We start from the raw sequence: 20,867 nt of genomic DNA on the forward strand, positions 1-20,867 counted from the left end.
ATAAAAAGGAACAAGGGCCAAGAATCAAGGGCAGACTGAGAGCTTCCTCTTTTCACATTCCTCCACAAAGGGGCTCAACTGGAAGCAAAGAACGAACAGAAAGAATAAGGCCCTTGATAAAGTCTTCAGGGCATTCATCATCTAACAGCTCCCCTACACTAGAAGTCTAGATCTGGCCAAAGTGATGGAGAATTCATTTTTTTATTAGCCGAGAGTGTAAAAGATTGAGATTTGAGAGTTGTGGCTTGTGAGGGTTTTCTTTTTTTCTTTTTTTGCGGGGGTTAAAAAGGGCTTTTATAGTATTTTTTTTAAAACTGAACCGGTTCGGTTTGATTTTCTCGGTTTTAGGCTTATCAAACCAAAATCGAACTGAACTGGATGGTTTTTTAAAAATTCTAATCGATTTTTTTTTACGGTTCGGTTTTTTCGGTTATTTTTTTTCCAGTTTTCTCGGTTTAATCGGTTTTTCAGTTTTTTTGCTCACCCCTACATATTGCGGGTTATGGGTTAGTAAAGTGAACCTGGTTTGACTCGAGTTTTTATCTTTCAAGTTTTTTTTTCAATTTATCCTTTAAAATTAGCTTTATTGAGTCTTGAGCTTTCTATTTATTTTTTTGTAATTTCCTTCTTTTAGTGCTATTTCAAGCTGTAGGCTAATCAAGTTAAACCGAGTTCTCTCAAGTTATTATTGTTTTAATATCTTTTTTTATATTAGAAAAAAATTGACCCGCTCTACAGCATAACACGAACAAAAAAATTTAGTTGGCTACGCTAAGAACTTGTTTGATATTGTGGTAACGATTGCTTTTTAAAGTGTTTTTCGCTTAGAAATGCATCAAAATAATATCTTTTTATTTTTTAAAATTTAGTTTTGATATCAACATATCAAGATTTAAAAATATATATAAAAAATTAATTAAAAAAATAAAAAAATTTCAAATATTTTTAAATGTGATTTTGAAACTCAAAAGGCAAAGTAATAATGATTTTTTTTAATTGTAATTATTAACACAAATATTAATTATTATTTAAAAATAGTTAAATTAAATAATTAAAAACGAACATATTAATTAAAAATTAAATTTTAAAAACAAAACAAGTGCATGTACTGTTTATTTAGAACATGTTTGCTAAGCGTTCCCAAAAAATTCAAATTTTTTTTTGTTAAAATTTAATATGATTTGTACGTTTTGAATTGTTTTGATGTGCTGATGTCAAAAATATTTTTTAAAAAATAAAAAAAATATTATTAACATGTATTTTAACACAAAAAATTATTTAAAAAACAACCACTACCATTAGGGAGCAATCAAATCGACCTCCCTCCTCGTTTTTGAAAACCACCATTTCTCTCTCTCTCTCTCTCTCTCTCTCTCTCTCTCTATATATATATATATATATATATATATATATATATACTAGCTTTGATACCCGCGCGATGCCGCGGGTTATTTTTTTGCATAAAAAATATTAAAAAAAATAAAAATTTAAAAATCTTGGGTTTTTCTGTAAAGTTATACCCAAGAATCTTGGGTTTGGCTGCAACGCCTGACCTAAGAGTAATATTTATAATATTAATAATAAAATTAAACTTGCATGACCCAAGTTTAAGTGAGTTTGGCTGTAACACCGGACCCAAGAATACTGGATGTGGGTCTGGCTATAAGGTCGTGTCATAAAAGTGTGATAATTAAATAGATTAATTAAAAAAAACGAAGAAAAAAAATCAACAGGAAGGAAAAAACTAATGAAGAAAAAGAAAAAAAAACATTGAATTAATTGGGTCAACCTTTTAAACCAGGTTATCCCGTAAAACCTGAGATTTGCGTCATGAAAGTTTGATAACTAAATAGAAAAAAAAATGATGGGTTTACCTAGAATTAACTGGGTTAACCCATCAAACCAAGTTAACCCGTCAAGCTCAGGATACGTGTCATGAAAGTATGAAAGTCTGATAATTAAATAGAAAAAAAATTAACTTTAACAAACTAAACTAAATGAAAAAAATAACTCGTCAAATCAAGTTAACCCATCAAACCCGAGATTCGTATCATGAAAATCTGATAACTAAATAAAAAAAATTTAACATTAACAAACTAAATCAAACAAAAATAATTCATTAAAAAAAATAAAAGAAAAAACAAAAGAAAAAAACAGTTATATAATATAATACAATATAATAATAATAATAATTATAATTATAATGAAAAAACGTGGGGAAAATTTTAAAAAAAAAAAGTGGGGAAAGCTAAAGCTAAAGCTAAATTCTCAACCAACTCAATATTGAAAAAATAAATTTAACAAAGATAATTAAAAAAAAACATGTGGGGGAAACACTGTAGCCAAACAAAAACCATGTAAGGAAAACACTGTAGTAATCCATAATATTTTTTTTTAAAAGCTACAAAGCTAATCTCTCAACCAGCTCAATATATAAAAAAAAAAACCGACAAAGGCTATCTAAAAAAAAGGAAGTCAATTTTGGGTAAAAGAAATGAAAAAAAAAATGTACAAAAAAGGAAACAAAAGCGAAAAAAAAACATGTGGGGAAAGCTACAATGTTTTAAAGAAAAAGACAAAAAAACTAAATTTTCAACCAGCTCAATAGTAAAAAAATAAAATTAACAAAAAAAATTCTGAAAAAAACAAAACAAAAAAAAAAGAAAATATGTAAAAAATGACAATTTTGAAAAAAAAGAAAAATAAAAAATAAAACAAACACATGGGGAAAGCTAAAGCTAGATTATCAGCCAACTCAATATTGAAAAAATAAATTTGATAAAGATAATTTTTTAAAAAAATATATGGGGAAACACTGCAGCAAAACAAAAATTATGTAGGGGAAACGCTGTAGCAATTCATATTGTTTTTTTTTTAAAAAAAACTACAAAGCTAAATTTTCAACCAACTTAATATAAAAAAATAAAATCTATAAAGACCATTTTGAAAAAAAAGAATAAAGAAATCATAAAAAAAAAAGAAAACAATGTATGAGAATATTATAGTAATCCACAATGTTTTAAAGAAAAAAACTATATAGTTAAATTTTCAACCAGCTCAATATTTAAAAACATTAGCAAAAATAATTTTGAAACAAAAATTATTTTTAAAAAAAGAAACAAAAAAAAGAAGAAGAAATCAATTTTGGGAACAAAAGAAAAAAACAGTTATATAATATAATACAATATAATAATAATAATAATTATAATTATAATTATAATGAAAAAACATGGGGAAAATTTAAAAAAATGAAAAAAAAAGTGGGGAAAGCTAAAGCTAAAGCTAAATTCTCAACCAACTCAATATTGAAAAAATAAATTTAACAAAGATAATTTAAAAAAAAAACATGTGGGTGAAACACTTTAGCCAAACAAAAACCATGTAAGGGAAACACTGTAGTAATCCATAGTATTTTTTTTTATTTTAAAAAAGCTACAAAGCTAATCTCTCAACCAGCTCAATATATAAAAAAAACCGACAAAGGCTATCTAAAAAAAAAGAAGTCAATTTTGGGTAAAAGAAATGAAAAAAAAATGTACAAAAAAGGAAACAAAAGCGAAAAAAAACATGTGGGGAAAGCTACAGTGTTTTAAAGAAAAAGACAAAAAAACTAAATTTTCAACCAGCTCAATAGTTAAAAAATAAAATTAACAAAAATAATTCTAAAAAAACAAAACAAAAAAAAGAAAATATGTAAAAAATGACAATTTTGGAAAAAAAGAAAAATAAAAAAATAAAAAAAACATATGGGGAAAGCTAAAGCTAGATTATCAGCCAACTAAATATCGAAAAAATAAATTTGATAAGGATAATTTTTTTAAAAAAATATATGGGGAAACACTGCAGCAAAACAAAAACTATATAGGGGAAACACTGTAGCAATTCATATTGTTTTTTTTATAAAAAAACTACAAAACTAAATTCTCAACCAACTTAATATAAAAAAAATAAAATCTACAAAGATCATTTTGAAAAAAAATAAAAAAATCATAAAAAAAGAAAACAATGTATGAGAATATTATAGCAATCCACAATGTTTTAAAGAAAAAAACTATATAGTTAAATTTTTAACCAGCTGAATATTTTAAAAAATTAGCAAAGATAATTTTGAAATAAAAATATTTTAAAAAAAAAGAAACAAAAAAAAGAAAAAGAAATCAATTTTGGGTAAAAAAAAAAAAGTAAAAAAAAACATGTAAAAAAGAAAAAAAACCTGCTACAGTGAATATCCCACGCGTTTTAGAGTTCTTTAATATATATATATAAAATAGCACCGAAATCCATCAACAGCTCAGCAACACTCTTTACTGTACCACCACCACCAAGAGCCATTACGTGAATCTCCAAGAAGAAGCCCAAAAACGCATTCCCCCAACCAGGTTCAATTCTCTCCATTCGCTAAACTTTCAATTTTCAATAATTCAATCAGTTAGATTCTATCGCATTCGATTCAAAACCTTACCAAATAGATTCAATTTTCTGTTTTTCCCGATGGGATCTTCGTGTGTGTTCTTCTTTCTAGGTACGATATTTTGATGATTTATTGTTCTTATTTTGTGCTCGGGGGTACGTTATACAAGAGATGGCTTGGTTTAGCGGGAAAGTCTCGCTAGGGAACTTCCCTGATCTAGCAGGGGCGGTGAATAAGCTCAGTGAGAGCGTCAAGAATATCGAGAAGAATTTCGACACTGCACTTGGTTTCGAAGATAAACCCGATTCTAGTACCAGCACTGAAGGTACTTTACCTACTACTACCACTACTTTTTACTCGTTATTTATATTATTTTATTACAGCTTTCAAGTAAAATGATTAGGCTACATTCGTTTATTAGACAGATTTAAATATCCTAGTTGTTCAAGTTACACCTTGTGGAATGCTTGAGCTCATGCATACTGTGTTTAAGTTATAATGGTGGATTAGAAATAGGTGGTTGATCTCACTACTTTGCAAGAATGTTGACCTTCGTGCACTAGAGCATGGAAGTTAGTTGATAATATGTTGTATTGTGCTGAAGTTTAATGACAAACTAGGGAACAACATGGTTGCATGTTCTGTACTTCTGTTTAAATGTTCTAACTTGTGTGTATTGAGACCAATTTTATTTAGAATCTTCGTTCCTTTTGCTTTCCAGCTTCGGGATTATGGCCAGTTATGTCCTTTATGGGGCAAAAAAGCGAGGATAGTACAGTTGAATCTTCAGAGAAAACTGTATCTCCACAGAAATCATCAACTGTTGAGGAGAAAGAGTCACAAAATTCTGACACTGAACAAACCACAGCTTTAGAAGAAAATCAAATGCTTGAGAGAAAAAAAGATGGCGAGCATCTAGAGATTGCTGAGAAAAAAGATGGTGTCATTTCAGACTCTGGCAAAGCTGAACTCGAATCTAAATTGCAATCAGAACCTAAGGCTGTCGAACCTCCTGAGCTAGATGTCCATGATGTTAAAATACCAGATTCAGCTGATGAATTACAGGGGAAGGAGATTTCAGAGGTAGGGCCTGCTGAAAATTCAGATACATTGGAGATCAAGTCAGAAGCACCCAGGGTTGATGAAGTCGAGGCTGCTTCCATCTTACATAACGACTCACATAATGTGTTTCATGCCGAGAGCATAGATGAACAAGAGACACAAGCTGAGGAGACTGTAGAACAAAGTTCAATTCAAGCTGAGGCATCAAGTGATACGCAAGCTGAGGCATCGGATGATGTGCAAGCTGAGGCATCGGATGATGTCCTAGCTGAAGCATCAAGTGATAACCGAGCCGAGGCTTCAAGTGATACCCAAGCTGAAGCTGCAGTTGATTCATCCTGTTCACAGCCAATAATTAGTGCTGAAGTGAGTGGCATGGCTTGTGAACCCTCCCTGTCCACTGCATCTCCCTCAGGTGAGGCTTCAGAAATGGTTTCTGGATCAGTTTCTAAGGTAGACGATGGCAATGATCAGACAGTAGGAGGAGACGAGGGAGTCAATTATGGCAAAGTTGGCAGTAAAGAGCAACGCCTGAGCTCAGGGTTGAATATATCAGACTCTATAGATTCCATGCTTGAACTAGAGAAGGTGAAGACTGAGATTAAAATGATGGAAACTGCATTACAAGGTGCTGCAAGGCAAGCTCAGGTATTACTACATGGCACAGATATATTATGCTGGAAAAAAAGTCTTCAGACTGAGCCCCATTGATGCATCGCTACTCTTATTTTCAAAATTGGACTGCATTATATGTTTATGCTGGGCAAAAAATTCAATTTTGGTCTTTACTGAGCTTTTTACAGTATACATACCACAATCAAAATACACCGGAACATCTTTGCTCATTTTCTTAGAATATTTCACTGGTCGATTCAACATTCTTATCTTCGTGATAGCCCTATAATTTATAGTGGATAGCAAGATCCTCTCCAGTTTTTTACTAGTTTTTTTTTTTGTCTTGTCATTGTTTTACACTAAGCTTGACCAACCTCTGTGTTGCTTGATTTTTTTATTATTTTTGAATGATTTTTTAGCATGTTTTCTTTCTCCTGTCCGCATAACACTTGTTCGTGATGGACTAATATCACTGTGATTTGTGAGTGTCAAATCTGATGCTCTTGCTTCACATTTCATTAAAGTTTTGTCCTCTCATGTTTCTCAAATTATGGTTGTTCTGGCATAGTGAATCAACCCAGCCCTCAAGGCATATCGCCTTCACCTTTCTGCTCATCAAGGGCTACATTAGTACCTTTACAATGATGATGGTTGCTTGTGCTTCTCTTCTTTTGTTAAGAAGACTATTGAAATTTTGAACAACTGAACTTTTGATGAACAAAATTGATAATTTTTAGTGCTAGTTGTCTAAACTAAAATGTGTTGTAAATCTGTTTTGAGTTTTTATGTTAAACTAAAATCCAACTCTGATGTTCTTCTTCCAGGCAAAGGCTGATGAGATCGCGAAGTTGATGAATGAAAATGAGCACCTGAAAGTTGTTATTGGGGAATTGAAGGTCTGTATAAATTTTAACTATTTCTACGTTCAAGCTAATTTGGTTTAGGTACTTTGTGCATATGTATGCATTAAGGTAAAATGGTTATTTTTTGTACCTTTTTAAAGAAAATCTGGTTTGTGCTAATTACATTTTATCTGGATAGTTCAATTAGTTTGTGTTGCAAAGGTTGTTCTTATATTTTCTACATGGGTTGTATTTTTTTATCTTAAAATAATTCTTATTGTCTTTTTGATTGCTATTTCGATGGTATTTTTTTTTGACGATGATGTTGTATATTTACCTGAAGCACCTATATGTGTAAGCCATTATCGGAATTTTATGCTTCTAGCTGTAAAACATCCCTTGTTTGGCAAACTTTATATTATAATAAGTACTATAACATCGGCACTTGCTCTTTAGTCCATAATTTGACCCAAAAAATTGATTGTCGTGTGCATGCTAACTTGCATGAGTTGGGTTTTTTCAAAAAAATAATTTGCCATTTTTTTGTGTGTATGTGTTCACTTACAACATCTTCATCTCATCTACTCTCCTCTATTCTGTTTTGATCTCTGGTTCCACTTGTTTTTACAAATATTGCTATTGGTTGATAAGATAATGATTTCTCTTTACTTTCTCTATAGCCTGATGATGTTTTTATCGCTGAATTTTATGGAACAGAGAAAAACCAATGATGCAGAAATCGAGTCTTTGAGAGAGGAATACCATCAAAGGGTTTCAACTCTTGAAAGAAAGGTATGCTCCTAAAATTTGAAAATTATGACATGCCTTTTCTTTTACACACACACACTCACACTCTTTCTGCAATTTCTTAACAAAAGAGAATGATTAGTTATTGGTTGTGGAGAATGAACAGTTATTAATTGAGGTATATGTAATAACTAAGATGTCATGCTTTGATACTTATCAACCATATATTGATCAGCACATGAATACTGTCTACAGTATATATCTAGCTTAGCTGGCAAAGTCACTTGGATGGTGCCAAGTGGCGTGGGTTCAAATCCCACTCACAGCAGGGAGGGGAGGGATTGAGGGAAGGAGAGGCTATCCCATGTTCTGTTGCATAAAGCCCAATTGGCCTCCTAATGAACCTGATGAAAAATGTTTGCTGTTAGATATTCCATATAATCCCAGAAAGGTGCAATTTTATGATATTATTTTTTGTTGGCTCTTCCACTTATTAGATAAAGAAGTTTTGATCATTTATCTGCAATACCTTTCATTTTGATATGGGCAACACACATGTGCACATGCTGTACTATTATAGCTACTAGATTCCAAAGTAATTTCTTACATCCTCTAGTTCTTGAGATAAGTGGAAGAGGCTTTCGCTGTTTTGGAATCAGTGGGTGTCCCTGGATTGGGTGGGGGGTTTGTTGATGATACATTTAGTGGGTTTTGGTAGGAGGAAGGACAAAATGTTTTATGCTTGTACAGTGTTTGCTATGATTTGGAATATTTGGTTCCAGAATTTTAAGAACTCTCCTTTCAATGCAACTTTTGTGAGTTTTGCTGGCTTCTTAACAGCATTCTGCTTCACGATCTCTTAAAGGAGTCTCTATGGATCATATTCAGCCGACTGGAGTTGCATCTTGTCTAGTTTTGTTTTTAATTTTGTTTCCTATTCTTTGTACCATATTATGGAGGATAGCTTATCCTCCTCTTTTTTTTTTTTTTTCGGGATTCAAACTCATAATAATATATCCATCATTTACCAAACAGAAATGGTTTAAATTGAGAATACAGGTGATAAATAAAAGCCTGAAAGTTTTGGATAGTACCAATGCCTCTTGGTAGGCTAGTATGTTGTGCTAGCGTGCAAGATTTGCAACTTACATGCTGAGTTTCAGCCTGATGAGATTTTCTGTGCATTTAAAGTTGATTTTTTTTTTTTTTGCTTTTTTGATGGCAATTAATCATAATGCTTTAAATTTCCTACTGCCGAGATTAATAGTCTTGGAATGTTTGGTTACAGGTTTATGCTCTTACAAAGGAAAGAGATACACTTAGGAGAGAGCAGAACAAAAAAAGCGATGCTGCTGCTCTTCTGAAGGAAAAGGATGAAATTATTAATCAGGTTATGGCTGAAGGTAGAGCCACACAAACATTTATATTCCATGTTTAATGAATGGTTCTGCCGATTCTTTCATAGGAAAAGATACTATAATTTCTCACTCTATGATTTTTTGCATGTTGAACAGCTTTGCATTATGAGGGTTTGTAGGACTAGTCAGGATTAAGGTTTTGAGACATAACTACTTGATTTATCAACAATTGTAGAGGGTTGTTTCCTCTATTTTTAATATTTTTGTATGGTAGGAAACAATTTGGTGGAGTTTGCAGAGCAATGAGGTTTTTGTTTCATGTGCTCTTCTTATTTGAAGATTTTCCCTATGAATTCCAGGTGAAGAGCTTTCAAAAAAGCAGGCTACTCAAGAATCTACTATTAGAAAATTAAGAGCTCAGGTATCTAGTAGGCTTACTGATTATCTGAACTTTGAAGTTTCAATATCTAATCCCAATACTCTTGCCTTCCTGATCTAATGAATGTTTTGCATGTATCTTCACTTTTTGTGAAAGTCTAGAATAGAGAGCTTGAAGAAGAAAAGAAAGGTTTGATGACCAAAGTTCAGGTAATTTGATTCTAAACTGTGATGTAGCTGACGTAATATTATCATGATATTTTGGCTATTATGTTAACATTGAATTCATGATGACATAAAACAATTATTCCAAGGGTTATGGACCATACTGACAAGGTCAAGTCTGAAAAGAAGTCTGCAAAGAAACCCGAAAACATCTGATATAAAGCCTAGAATTAATGTTTTTCTGTTTTAATTATTTTTCTAGTTAATTTTGGATTTTAATTATTTTTTACCTGCACAACTTAGGATTTATAATTTAGTTAGTATTTTACTATTTAAGAATCCTAATGCTAGATGGATTCTATTAATTAGGAAACTTGATGGAGGTCATGGGACCTTGTTAGATCAAGCCAAACTACCATAACCCGAGAGACAAAAATCAATCATCATTATTGAATGTCAGTATGAGCAAGAACCTTTCGATGGCGAGGATGTCTATGCAAACCTGATGGAGATGATGAAGAAGATTTTTATGATGATGATCTTGCAAACAAGGACATGAAGACCTGGTAATTTATGACAAGTCTTCTGGGGATATTATTGAAGATTATTTTAGGATTCCTTTAAATACAACGGTTGAAGTATTGAGGACATAGATGATGAACTCGAGTTTGAAGTAAAAAAATATGGGAAAGAATTACAAGTGGACTTCATATGAACATAAAAAATAACATCAGATATTGATTTTTCCTTACTATACATGCACCATAAATTAAATTTTAAAGTTCACATATCAAAGACATGTTACTTCGTGAATAAGTTAACTACAATATTATATTCGGAGTATTTGTCCTTTGGGGTGGAAGAGTTCAATTTCTCCTAGATAACTTGAGGACTAGTTTTTCTCAAGTGGGGGAGACTGACAGAGAGCAATTATCCCAAAAGTCCATGGACTAGATTGACAAGGTGAAGTCTGAAAAGAACCCGAAAACATCTGATATAAAGCTTGGAATTATTGTTTTCATGTTTTAATTATTTTCCTAGTTAATTTTGGATTTTAATTATTTGTTTTCTACTTAGCTTAGGACTTATAATTTAATTAGTATTTTACTATTTAGAAATCCCAATGTTAGATGAATTTTATTAGTTAAGAAAGTTTTAATTAAGAATCCTTCCTATAAAGGATTTTAACACTAATATAAATAGGGATGTCTAGTTTATTTTATGGAGATCAAGACTATTATTCATATTCAATAAAAAATACTAGAGAATTTTCTTTAGATTTCTCTACCCTAGGGCTCAAGAACTTTAGTTTTATCTTCGCTATACGCTGCGTTATATGATGAGATGGACTATTGTATCTGGACTTTTTTGGCCTTTTTTTGTTGAAAGTCTTCTAAGCAGATATTGACAAGATAATACAAGTTGATACAACAATATTCAAAAAATATGAATACACAGATATTGTGTATGCAAGTGTACCTCCTGAAGGACTTATTGTTATTCAAAGTGTGCATGAGACCAGCAAGCGTGATCAGTTTTTAATGAAGTTAAGGGGGGAATTTGAAGCAATCAGGTCTAACCTGATTGAATAGACAACCAATTCCTTACTTTTGAAATCGTGCATACTGATGTATGGGGTATTGCACCTGTCATTTCTCATGAACATTACAGATACTTTGTTACATTTATAGATGATTTCACTCGTTTTACTTGGGTATATTTTCTTCGATCTAAAAGTGAGGTCTTCTCTGTGTTTAAAGCCCTTCTTGCCTTAGTTGAGACACAATTTTCTGCCAAAATCAAAATTCTGCAATCTGATTCAGGTGGTGAATATATGTCAAATGAATTTCAATTTTTTCTTCAAAGTCATGGGATCATATCACAATGTTCTTGTCCTTTCACCCCACAACAAAATGGTGTGGCTGAAAGAAAGAATCGTCATCTTCTTGATGTTGTTCGAACCCTTCTCCTTGAGTCATGTGTTCCTTCTCATTTTTGGTGTGAAGCTTTGTGTCTTTATGATTCATCACTTTTCTTTTACAAGACCACTTTTCCTTCTCACCTTCTCCTTCACACAAAGTCAATATGATTCATCACTTTTCTTTTACAAGACCACCACTGGTATGGTATTTCTCTTAGTCTATGTTGATGATATTATCCTCACTGGGAATGACATTGGGTTGATCACCAAGCTTCAACATATGTTGCATAGTACATTTCAATATCTCCTTTCCTCCTTGCATTTCTTTAATAGCTGTCAGTCTTTCCTTTGTAGCTGTTAGTATATTCTTCTTTTCTTTTGTAGCTGTCAGTATATTCTTCTTTTCTTATTTAATTTCTGTCATAGCTGTATATCCCTTGATTCTCTCTAAAGACCTCAATTATTGTCTAGGCCTAGGACTAAAAGGATCTGATTATGATGATTAGATCCTAGAATTAAGGGTTTTGATACTTCTTGATGTATATATATATTGTAACTCTCTTAGTGAGAAATAGACAAAACATTTCAGAATTTCTCTTGTATTATCTTGTCATGGTATCAGAGCCAAAACTCTGAAATCAATTCATCTTGTATCTAGTTCCTTATCTGGTTCTTCTATTCTGTTTTTCTTGGACTTGATCTCTTGGTTCTTGTTTCTAGTTAAATCATGTCTCTGGAACGATCTGAACATTTTCTTGTTCGATTTACTGGAAAGAACTATTCTGCCTGGGCTTTCCAGTTTTAGATTTTTGTCAAGGGAAAGGAATTATGGGGTCATATTGCTGGGACAGTTCCTGCACCTGACAGTGAGCAGGAGAAAGAGAAATATGTGAAATGGGAGGTGAAGGATGCTCAGATTATGTCTTGGATCCTTGGAAGTATGGAACACTCCATGCTTCTCAATCTCAAGCCTTACAAATCCTCTAGAGAGATGTGGGATTACCTGAAGAAAGTTTACAACCAAAGCAATACAGTACGAAGATTCCAATTGGAACTCGAGTTGGGTCAACTCAGTCAAGGCAGTATGTCAATACAAGAGTTTTATTCTTCCTTTGTAAATCTTTGGGCTGAGTACACAGATATTGTGTATACAAGTGTACCTCCTGAAGGACTTATTGTTATTCAAAGTGTGCATGAGACCAGCAAGCGTGATCAGTTTTTAATGAAGTTAAGGGGGGAATTTGAAGCAATCAGGTCTAACCTGATGAATAGACAACCAGTTCCTTACTTTTATGCAATGGAAAAGGAAGTGTTTTGCTTTTACCAAGTTTGCAAGATGCACAATCAACAATACCATTATTAGAAGAAATCAAATTTTTATTTCCTAATAAACCAGATTTAAACAAGACTCGAAGTACATGAGAATTAGGATGTCCTAAACGTCTATGCCACACCTGATTATCACATTGAACAACATTACATGCAACATAATTTGACATAGGAGAGGGAGATAGAAGCAAGGGAAATAGGCGTCCCACTTTAGGTCCCTTCGCGATCATCTTCCCGGACACTTGATCCTGCACAAAACAACCAGATTTGGAAAAATGAACATCACAATTGTTGTCAACTAATTGGCCAACAGATATAAGATTAGTGGACAGCTTAGGAGACACAAAGACAGTATTCAGAAGGGCTGAAATATCACCAACAAGCTGTGATAGACAAGGGATTACCATCGGCAGTACGAATATGAAGATTGCCTTTATATTTTTGAACATTATTTAAAGGTAAGGCAGTGTTGGTCATGTGATTGGAAGCAGCAGAATCAAAATACCAAGGCTTAGGAATAGAATTTCGGTTACCTGAAAGGCCTAAAGCAGAAAGGGCAGAAACTATCATTTGTTGGACCATTTCAGGGGTAATAGAGGACTGACCAGGACTAGGAGTATTTGAGGAACCAACCGAGACATTATAGGCAGTTTCAGATTTCTTTGGAGGCCGGATGGAGCAGTCTTTGATGATATGCCCTGTTTTCTTACAATAGTTGCAGAATTTTTTAGTACAAGTAGTGGCAATGTGCCCAAATCCTTTGCAGCTATAGCACTGGACATTTGACATATTTCTACCTCCTTTAGACCTCCCTTGAGCAGTGTATGCAACAGGAATTGGAGTAGAAGTTTGAGCTTTCTGCTCCAAAACAGCCTGTGTAATGATCCGTTGTTCTTCCCTGAGAAGTTCTCCTACACAAATATCCAAGAAAGGAACTGGTTGTCTATTCATCAGGTTAGACCTGATTGCTTCAAATTCCCCCCTTAACTTCATTAAAAACTGATCACGCTTGCTGGTCTCATGCACACTTTGAATAACAATAAGTCCTTCAGGAGGTACACTTGCATACACAATATCTGTGTACTCAGCCCAAAGATTTACAAAGGAAGAATAAAACTCTTGTATTGACATACTGCCTTGACTAAGTTGACCCAACTCGAGTTCCAATTGGAATCTTCGTGCTGTATTGCTTTGGTTGTAAACTTTCTTCAGGTAATCCCACATCTCTCTAGAGGATTTGTAAGGCTTGAGATTGAGAAGCATGGAGTGTTCCATACTTCCAAGGATCCAAGACATAATCTGAGCATCCTTCACCTCCCATTTCACATATTTCTCTTTCTCCTGCTCACTGTCAGGTGCAGGAACTGTCCCAGCAATATGACCCCATAATTCCTTTCCCTTGACAAAAATCTAAAACTGGAAAGCCCAGGCAGAATAGTTCTTTCCAGTAAATCGAACAAGAAAATGTTCAGATCGTTCCAGAGACATGATTTAACTAGAAACAAGAACCAAGAGATCAAGTCCAAGAAAAACAGAATAGAAGAACCAGATAAGGAACTAGATACAAGATGAATTGATTTCAGAGTTTTGGCTCTGATACCATGACAAGATAATACAAGAGAAATTCTGAAATGTTTTGTCTATTTCTCACTAAGAGAGTTACAATATATATATACATCAAGAAGTATCAAAACCCTTAATTCTAGGATCTAATCATCATAATCAGATCCTTTTAGTCCTAGGCCTAGACAATAATTGAGGTCTTTAGAGAGAATCAAGGGATATATAGCTATGACAGAAATTAAATAAGAAAGAAGATATACTGAACTAAAGAAGAATATACTAACAGCTACAAAGGAAAGACTGACAGCTATTAAAGAAATGCAAGGAGGAAAGGAGATATTGACAAATATGTTGTCACAAATTTGCAGAAGATGATTGAGCATTGATAATATGCGGGGCCTTTTTAAATTTGATTCTACATTCAATATTTTAATGTTTGTGAAGCTGTGCTTAGATTCTGATGTCATCTGAATGGACGACTAATACATATTGCTTGCAAATAAATGAAAGTTGAAGGAATGTTCTTTGCAAACTCGGAAATTAAATCCTGTTCTTTGTGAGCTTCCTTGTGTTATGATTTTCATGTGAATTGCTGCTAAAACACCTTTTTTATGTGAGTTTCTTATGTAATTCAATTCATATATCTACCTTTTCTGGTCATTGTTTTGGCATCAACCTGTATTGTATCAACAATATTAACTTTTTTGTTCCACTTCCAGGTGGAAGAGAATAAAGTAGAGAGTATAAAAAAGGACAAGACAACTACAGAGAATTTGCTGCAAGAAACAATAGAAAAACACCAAGCAGAGCTTTCAGCCCAGAAAGAGTATTATACGGATGCTTTATCTGCATCCAAGAAGGCTGAAGCATTAGCAGAGGCACGTGCTGATAATGAGGCCAGAACTGAATTAGAGAGTCATCTAAGAGAGGCAGAGGAACGCGAGACTATGCTAGTTCAGGCACTTGAAGAATTAAGACAAACTTTGAGTAGAAAGGAGCAGGAGGTTATACTCAATTGTATTAACATTGTTGATTTGTGCCTATTGATATGCTTGAAATGACTCTCTAGCATAAGTTCTTAATTGACTTTTGGTTTTGTAGGCTGTTTTTAGAGAGGACATGCTATGCAGGGACATTGAAGATCTTCAAAAATATTATCAAGTATGTTGAACTTTGTCTTACCTTGCTGTAAAGTTACTTTTGCTTTTGCATTATTCTCTATTTACTTCAAGTTGTGATGTGTAGTTTTGTGTGTTCTCTAGGCAAGTGAACGTCGATGTGAGGAGCTGATTACTCAAGTTCCTGATTCTACAAGGCCTCTCCTAAGGCAGATTGAAGCCATGCAGGTGGATTTATAATTTTCATCCATCTTTAGGTAACATTTGGTGACTGTCTCGGGACAGAAAAGACAAAGGCGGTAGGAAAGAGCGACACGTCTCTTTATCTCTTGTTTTGGAAGTATAAATTCACTCCAAAACTATTGGATATTTATTTCTATGTCTCCGTCTTTCTAACCAAACATGTTTCTATTCCCACAATCTTTGTCTCTTCTGTTCCTGAACGGTAACCGAACCCTACCTTAGAGTTGCCATGGGTGTCCTTATGAACCTCAAGTTCCAAGCTATTTTGTTTATAACTCTTTGTCACTTGGTATTAGGAAACAACAGGTAGAAGGGCTGAGGCCTGGGCTGCTGTGGAGAGATCTCTAAATTCTCGACTCCAGGTGCCTGAATGTTATTTCTTGTTATGATATAACACGTGAAACTTGTAAAGACATCTCTATTTATTATTAGCTGCTACACTTTCAGGAAGCAGAGGCCAAAGCTGCTGTTGCTGAGGAAAGAGAGCAATCTGTGAATAAACGCTTGTCTCAAACATTATCTCGAATTAATGTTCTTGAAGCGCAGGTTCATCATCTTTCTATGAACAAATTTTTGTTAGTGATGGAACTATTTGATGAATTGTAGCTGAAATTGGTTATGCTCAGATTTCTTGTCTCAGGACCGAACAAACACAGTTAAGTAGGTCCCTCGAAAAGGAGAGACAGAGAGCAGCTGAAAATAGGCAGGAATACCTTGCAGCCAAGGAGGAAGCTGACACTCAAGAAGGTCGTGCCAGTCAACTTGAAGCACAAATTAAGGAACTGAGGCAGGAAAACAAGGAAGAGTTACAAGATGCATTAACACACAGAGAACTTCTACAACAGGTATCACCCTTTGGTTTCCTTCTACTCATGACTATCATGGTTAATTAGGTTGCATGTGTTTTTATTCTGGATTTCCCCTTCTTTTTCAGTTTTTCTTCTATTGCCAACCACATTATAAACACAATTCAGTCTTGACAATACTAGAAGTGAATGCTCAACTTGAGTTGTCTAAATAAATGAATCCATGGAAAGGGCACTTATTGATGTTTTGTCTGCGGAGCTGACGAACCCGCTCAGTTATTGAATTTTCCCTGCAAGAACCTGATTTTTTTCAATCTTTTAGGAAGATGATCTAGACATAATAGAAGCTGATTTGAAGTTTATTAATTTAGTCCATGTTCGGAATTCATATGAAACTGGATGGTTATGTAGAGGATAATTTCGTTATTGTTTTGGAGATTTCTCTGAAAGACTAGAACAAAAGCTATCTTCCTACTTTATCATATGCACTTAAGGTGTAATGCTGTCTGGAAGATTCGTGATTTAAGCTCATGATTTGTTTCAGGAAATTGAAAGAGAGAAAGCTGCTCGGTTGGAGTTGGAAAGGACAGCTCACGTCCATTCTACTTCTGCATCTGATCAAACTCCTATTGCAAGGAGCAACTCTGCTTTTGAGAATGGTCTGCTTTACTTTGGAAATTTACACCAGTTAACTTCTTATTGCTTTCATATATTTTTTACATTTTGCAAATTTTGCAGGAAATTTAACCCGAAAGCTCTCCACTGCTAGCAGCCTGGGCAGCATGGAAGAGAGCTATTATCTGCAAGCATCTCTGGACACATCTGACAGTCTTTCTGAACAGAGAAATTTTGGAGAGGCAACCATGAATCCTTACTACATGAAGAGCATGACACCTAATGCTTTTGAATCTGCCCTTCGTCAGAAAGAGGGTGAACTTGCATCATATATGTCTCGTTTGGTATGTATTGCTTTTTTCTTGAACTTCATGCTTAAAGTATTGCTTGTTATCACATATCTTCATGCTGTATGCTGTATTGTGCATTCTGGTGCTGAGTTTTCGCAGTGTGTATCCTGTGTGGATATGTTGCATTTGGACAATCATCTGGGTTTATGCTTAAAATTCATTCTATTTCATCCATGTGCAGCTCTGATCAATTATTTGCATTTTTTGTGCGGTCCAGGCATCCATGGAATCTGTCCGTGATTCTCTTGCAGAAGAGTTGGTCAAAATGACATCACAAGTGAGTTTCTACATGTTCTTTAGTGAGTCACATTCACAGAATAGGTAATTACCTATATATTATTGTTCTATATTTTCCCATGTCATTCATTGAGTTCAATGAATGTTTTGATCCGCTGCAGTGTGAGAAATTACGGGCCGAGTCTGCTCTTTTGCCTGGTGTACAGGCAGAACTAGATGGACTGAGGCGAAGGCACTCTGCTGCCCTGGAGTTAATGGGTGAACGTGATGAGGAGGTATGTAAGGAATAAATTCTGATTTTCTGTAGATGTTCTTGAGATCTTATTGCATAATTGAAATGTGCTAAACCTCTTAAATTGTTCAAGCAAGTTCCCAGAATCCTTGAAGGAATTTTATTTTTGATTGGCTTATAAAAGAAATGCATTTTGTCTGTGGAATTAAGTTTGCCCCAAAATATGATTGATCATTTTTACTCCACTCCATGGTGTGCTCATTGTTTAAATAAAAAGTGGACATTTGTAGAAATCATTTGTCCACCGGAGTGCTGTAGATTTTTGTTTCTTGTTCCACTTCCTTTCTTTTAAACCGCCCTTTATCAAATATGCATGCACTAAATCGATTAGAGTTCTAGGAAAAATAAAGTGAAGCAGAGCCTTCAGCATGAAGTTTGTCCAATACAAATGGGAAGAATAACACTCAGACTGATTTTTTTGTTTTTTCATGAAATCGTGCTGGAGGATTCTGTGCCAGATTTTGAATATGTTTGGCCACTTGCCATGCAAATACTGAGAGAATATATTGATAACAAATATACTTGAGTAGCATACGTCTGTCTATCTACCGTGGTTTCCATATTGTGATTATGGAAGTGGGATTTCTTGATGCCCTTTCCCCTTTTCTTATATGGTTAAATGGAAAACATAGTCGAGTGGAATTTGTGTGTTATTTATTATATCCTGACATCTTGAGTGTCTTCATATTTCTAGTTGGAGGAACTTCGTGCTGATATTGTAGACTTGAAAGAAATGTACAGAGAGCAAGTAAATTTGCTTGTCAACAAGGTATTTTATTTCAATCTTCTTTTCCCCAAACATTTTCGTACCATTCTAAAAAAATGTGGTGATTTTTTACTCTATGTTTCATTTTTTTTTTAACCTGAATTCGCTCTCACTAGTTGTTTCCGTGCTTATGCTTGCAATCTGTTGACAGATCCAAATATCAAGTACATCCTCTGGCAATGCCTGATAAGTTGACACTACAAAATGTGTTACTTACCATTTACATAGAAACTCGTGGTATAGTTGTAGGGGATGTGATTTATCGTTCGTTCGAACCTTTTTTTTTTCTTTCTCCCTCGATACTTGTGATTGGGGGCAAGCGGCGATATATTCAGAGGAGATCCTTTTTCATGAAATCTGGAACTATATTGTAATTGAGATGAATTTGTTGTATAGCAGAAACCCGAAGGTGACAAATTTGTTTCTCCAGCTTGAAGATGATATAAATTTTTGGATTTATTTAGTGATGATTAAAATTCTTCATTACAGTCTTCACCTTTCACTCTAACTTAACGAAGCTAATAAGGTTAATAATGAGATCAGTCACAGAAAACCTCGGAGGCTATAACTGTTAGAAAACGCTTGAGCTCTGAAGGTTCTTTTGCGGGCAAATCTTTATGATCTGTGCAAGCGTGAGTTTCTTGCTTCTTCCATTTACATTTATTGAACATTGAATTCAGAACTGAGAAATACTGAGAAACAGTATTTAAGATACACTCAGCATTCCTAATTAGCCATGCCCCCAACAGAACTGAGAAACAGCAGCTTGCTACAATCTGAGCATATACTGTTTCTTAAGAAATTCCGAATCGGTCATTCGTCGTGTATAAACCCTAATCATTCTCAAAAAAAGAAAAAGAAAAACCTAATCAATTAGTTAAGAAACTTCAAACCTACAGAGCGGACAGAATTTGCTCTTCTCCAACCATCTGCGTATGCACCCGCAATGATAGACATGTGAGCAAGGCAATCGAGTTGCTTCACAGCCAACCAAAAGTTGGTCGAAACAAACTGCGCATGGCTGGTTAGCAGACCCTTCTAATTCAACCTTCACAATCTCCAATTTCTCTATAGACGATGCGGTGGCAGGCACAAAGCTTAAGACATCATCATCATCATCTTCGTCGTCGCTGCCGCCGCCCGAAGACTCATCAAAACTTGGCGGGACATCAACTCTCACCTTCATATACAAAACCTTACGATCCAAGAGCAGGACACTTCTTGCCATCTGACGAGCACAAGTCAATACCTGATCTATCATGAAAGCCCTAACGGGGATATCCATAACAGTAAGGATATTGCGGATGGTTAATCTTGAAGTTTCTAGGTCATGCAATAACTGGTCACGATCAACCAGGAAATCTCTCTTCACCCAATCGCAGTCCGCATCGTAGAGATGCTGTGATTCATCATCTTGAAGATCGTCTTCATCAAAAGGTACAGGAGGCATGAAACTTGCTTCAACCACAATGCAGAACTTGTTACACAGCACAGAATCATCTCCTGGTTTAACTAAATCCAGTGGAATAGTAGAAAAGCATAAGTCACCAAAGTCTGACATTAGCCCTAGCTTATTAGCTTGGATCAGAAACGACTGCAGAGAGTAAATTTTCTCTAGCGATCAGTCATGCGATAGGGAAGGGAAGCTACCAAACATATATATACACAATCGTTAAACCTATGTTTGTTCGGAATCCTTAAGCAACAAGAAAACTTTCGATGTCATGTTACGATGTAGTCGTTACCGCATTTATGGGAAGTGATTTACTTGAATGATGTAGCATTTTTATTTTTGGTTTATGAATATGTTTGAATTTACGTAGATATTGTTTAAAGTAATTTTATTTGTAAATATATTAAAAAAAAATATATTTTAAAAAATTCTAATTCTACTTTTAATATAAAAATATAAAAAAATAATTTTAAACTATTTTTTTTCAAAAAATACTCACTCTTATTCTTTTTATAATTTGTAAAATGAATTAAAAAATTTCTTGTTTAGCATATTCAACAGTATTGATATTTGAGTGGATTTGCAATGAGGTTTAG

At 34.1% G+C, this 20,867-nt stretch overlaps 3 protein-coding genes across 5 annotated transcripts; 1 reads left to right on the plus strand and 2 right to left on the minus strand.

Moving 5' to 3' along the window:
- The first annotated feature begins 4,247 nt into the window (after positions 1-4,247).
- On the plus strand, positions 4,248-19,301 carry LOC7470564 (golgin candidate 5). 3 transcript variants are annotated; one of them, XM_024582404.2, is made up of 20 exons: positions 4,248-4,379; positions 4,523-4,736; positions 5,133-6,121; positions 6,913-6,984; positions 7,648-7,722; positions 8,966-9,080; positions 9,395-9,456; positions 9,576-9,623; positions 15,111-15,395; positions 15,493-15,552; positions 15,654-15,737; positions 16,049-16,114; positions 16,200-16,298; positions 16,379-16,597; positions 17,103-17,217; positions 17,297-17,517; positions 17,741-17,800; positions 17,922-18,035; positions 18,747-18,821; positions 18,970-19,301. In XM_024582404.2, exons 2-20 carry the CDS (start codon positions 4,583-4,585, stop codon positions 19,003-19,005), a joined length of 2,949 nt encoding a protein of 982 aa, XP_024438172.1. In that variant the 5' UTR covers positions 4,248-4,379; positions 4,523-4,582; the 3' UTR covers positions 19,006-19,301. The 3 variants fall into 3 exon arrangements, 2 of the variants coding, with proteins under 2 accessions (XP_024438172.1, XP_024438175.1); XM_024582407.2 differs by having other exon boundaries at positions 4,260-4,379; positions 4,581-4,736; XR_002977058.2 differs by lacking the exon at positions 18,970-19,301 and having other exon boundaries at positions 17,741-17,844; positions 18,747-18,824.
- Positions 12,856-14,606, minus strand: LOC112323614 (uncharacterized). The gene is made up of 2 exons (XM_024582417.2): positions 13,362-14,606; positions 12,856-13,076 (listed from the first exon to the last, which is right to left on the minus strand). Exons 1-2 carry the CDS (start codon positions 14,122-14,124, stop codon positions 13,039-13,041), a joined length of 801 nt encoding a protein of 266 aa, XP_024438185.2. The 5' UTR covers positions 14,125-14,606; the 3' UTR covers positions 12,856-13,038.
- Positions 19,302-19,471: 170 nt separating the features above from the next.
- LOC7470565 (E3 ubiquitin ligase BIG BROTHER-related) lies at positions 19,472-20,536 on the minus strand. The gene has a single exon (XM_024582430.2). It carries the CDS (start codon positions 20,377-20,379, stop codon positions 19,696-19,698), a length of 684 nt encoding a protein of 227 aa, XP_024438198.2. The 5' UTR covers positions 20,380-20,536; the 3' UTR covers positions 19,472-19,695.
- Positions 20,537-20,867: the final 331 nt, after the last annotated feature.

This window comes from Populus trichocarpa, chromosome 1 (assembly GCF_000002775.5).
Source record: "Populus trichocarpa isolate Nisqually-1 chromosome 1, P.trichocarpa_v4.1, whole genome shotgun sequence".
In the NCBI taxonomy this organism is placed as follows: Eukaryota; Viridiplantae; Streptophyta; class Magnoliopsida; order Malpighiales; family Salicaceae; genus Populus; species Populus trichocarpa.

What these genes read in the sequence shown, in the direction of transcription:
- LOC112323614 (XM_024582417.2), bottom strand. Translation starts at nt 14,124, where the DNA reads ATGTCTTGGATCCTTGGAAGTATGGAACACTCCATGCTTCTCAATCTC. An exon ending in TTCTGCTTTAGGCCTTTCAG is followed by an intron (nt 13,077 to 13,361) that starts GTAACCGAAATT and finishes TGTTTTGTGCAG; the next exon opens with GATCAAGTGTCCGGGAAGAT.
- LOC7470564 (XM_024582404.2), top strand. Translation starts at nt 4,583, where the DNA reads ATGGCTTGGTTTAGCGGGAAAGTCTCGCTAGGGAACTTCCCTGATCTA. An exon ending in GTGCTGCAAGGCAAGCTCAG is followed by an intron (nt 6,122 to 6,912) that starts GTATTACTACAT and finishes TTCTTCTTCCAG; the next exon opens with GCAAAGGCTGATGAGATCGC. An exon ending in TTAGAAAATTAAGAGCTCAG is followed by an intron (nt 9,457 to 9,575) that starts GTATCTAGTAGG and finishes GTGAAAGTCTAG; the next exon opens with AATAGAGAGCTTGAAGAAGA.
- LOC7470565 (XM_024582430.2), bottom strand. Translation starts at nt 20,379, where the DNA reads ATGTCAGACTTTGGTGACTTATGCTTTTCTACTATTCCACTGGATTTA.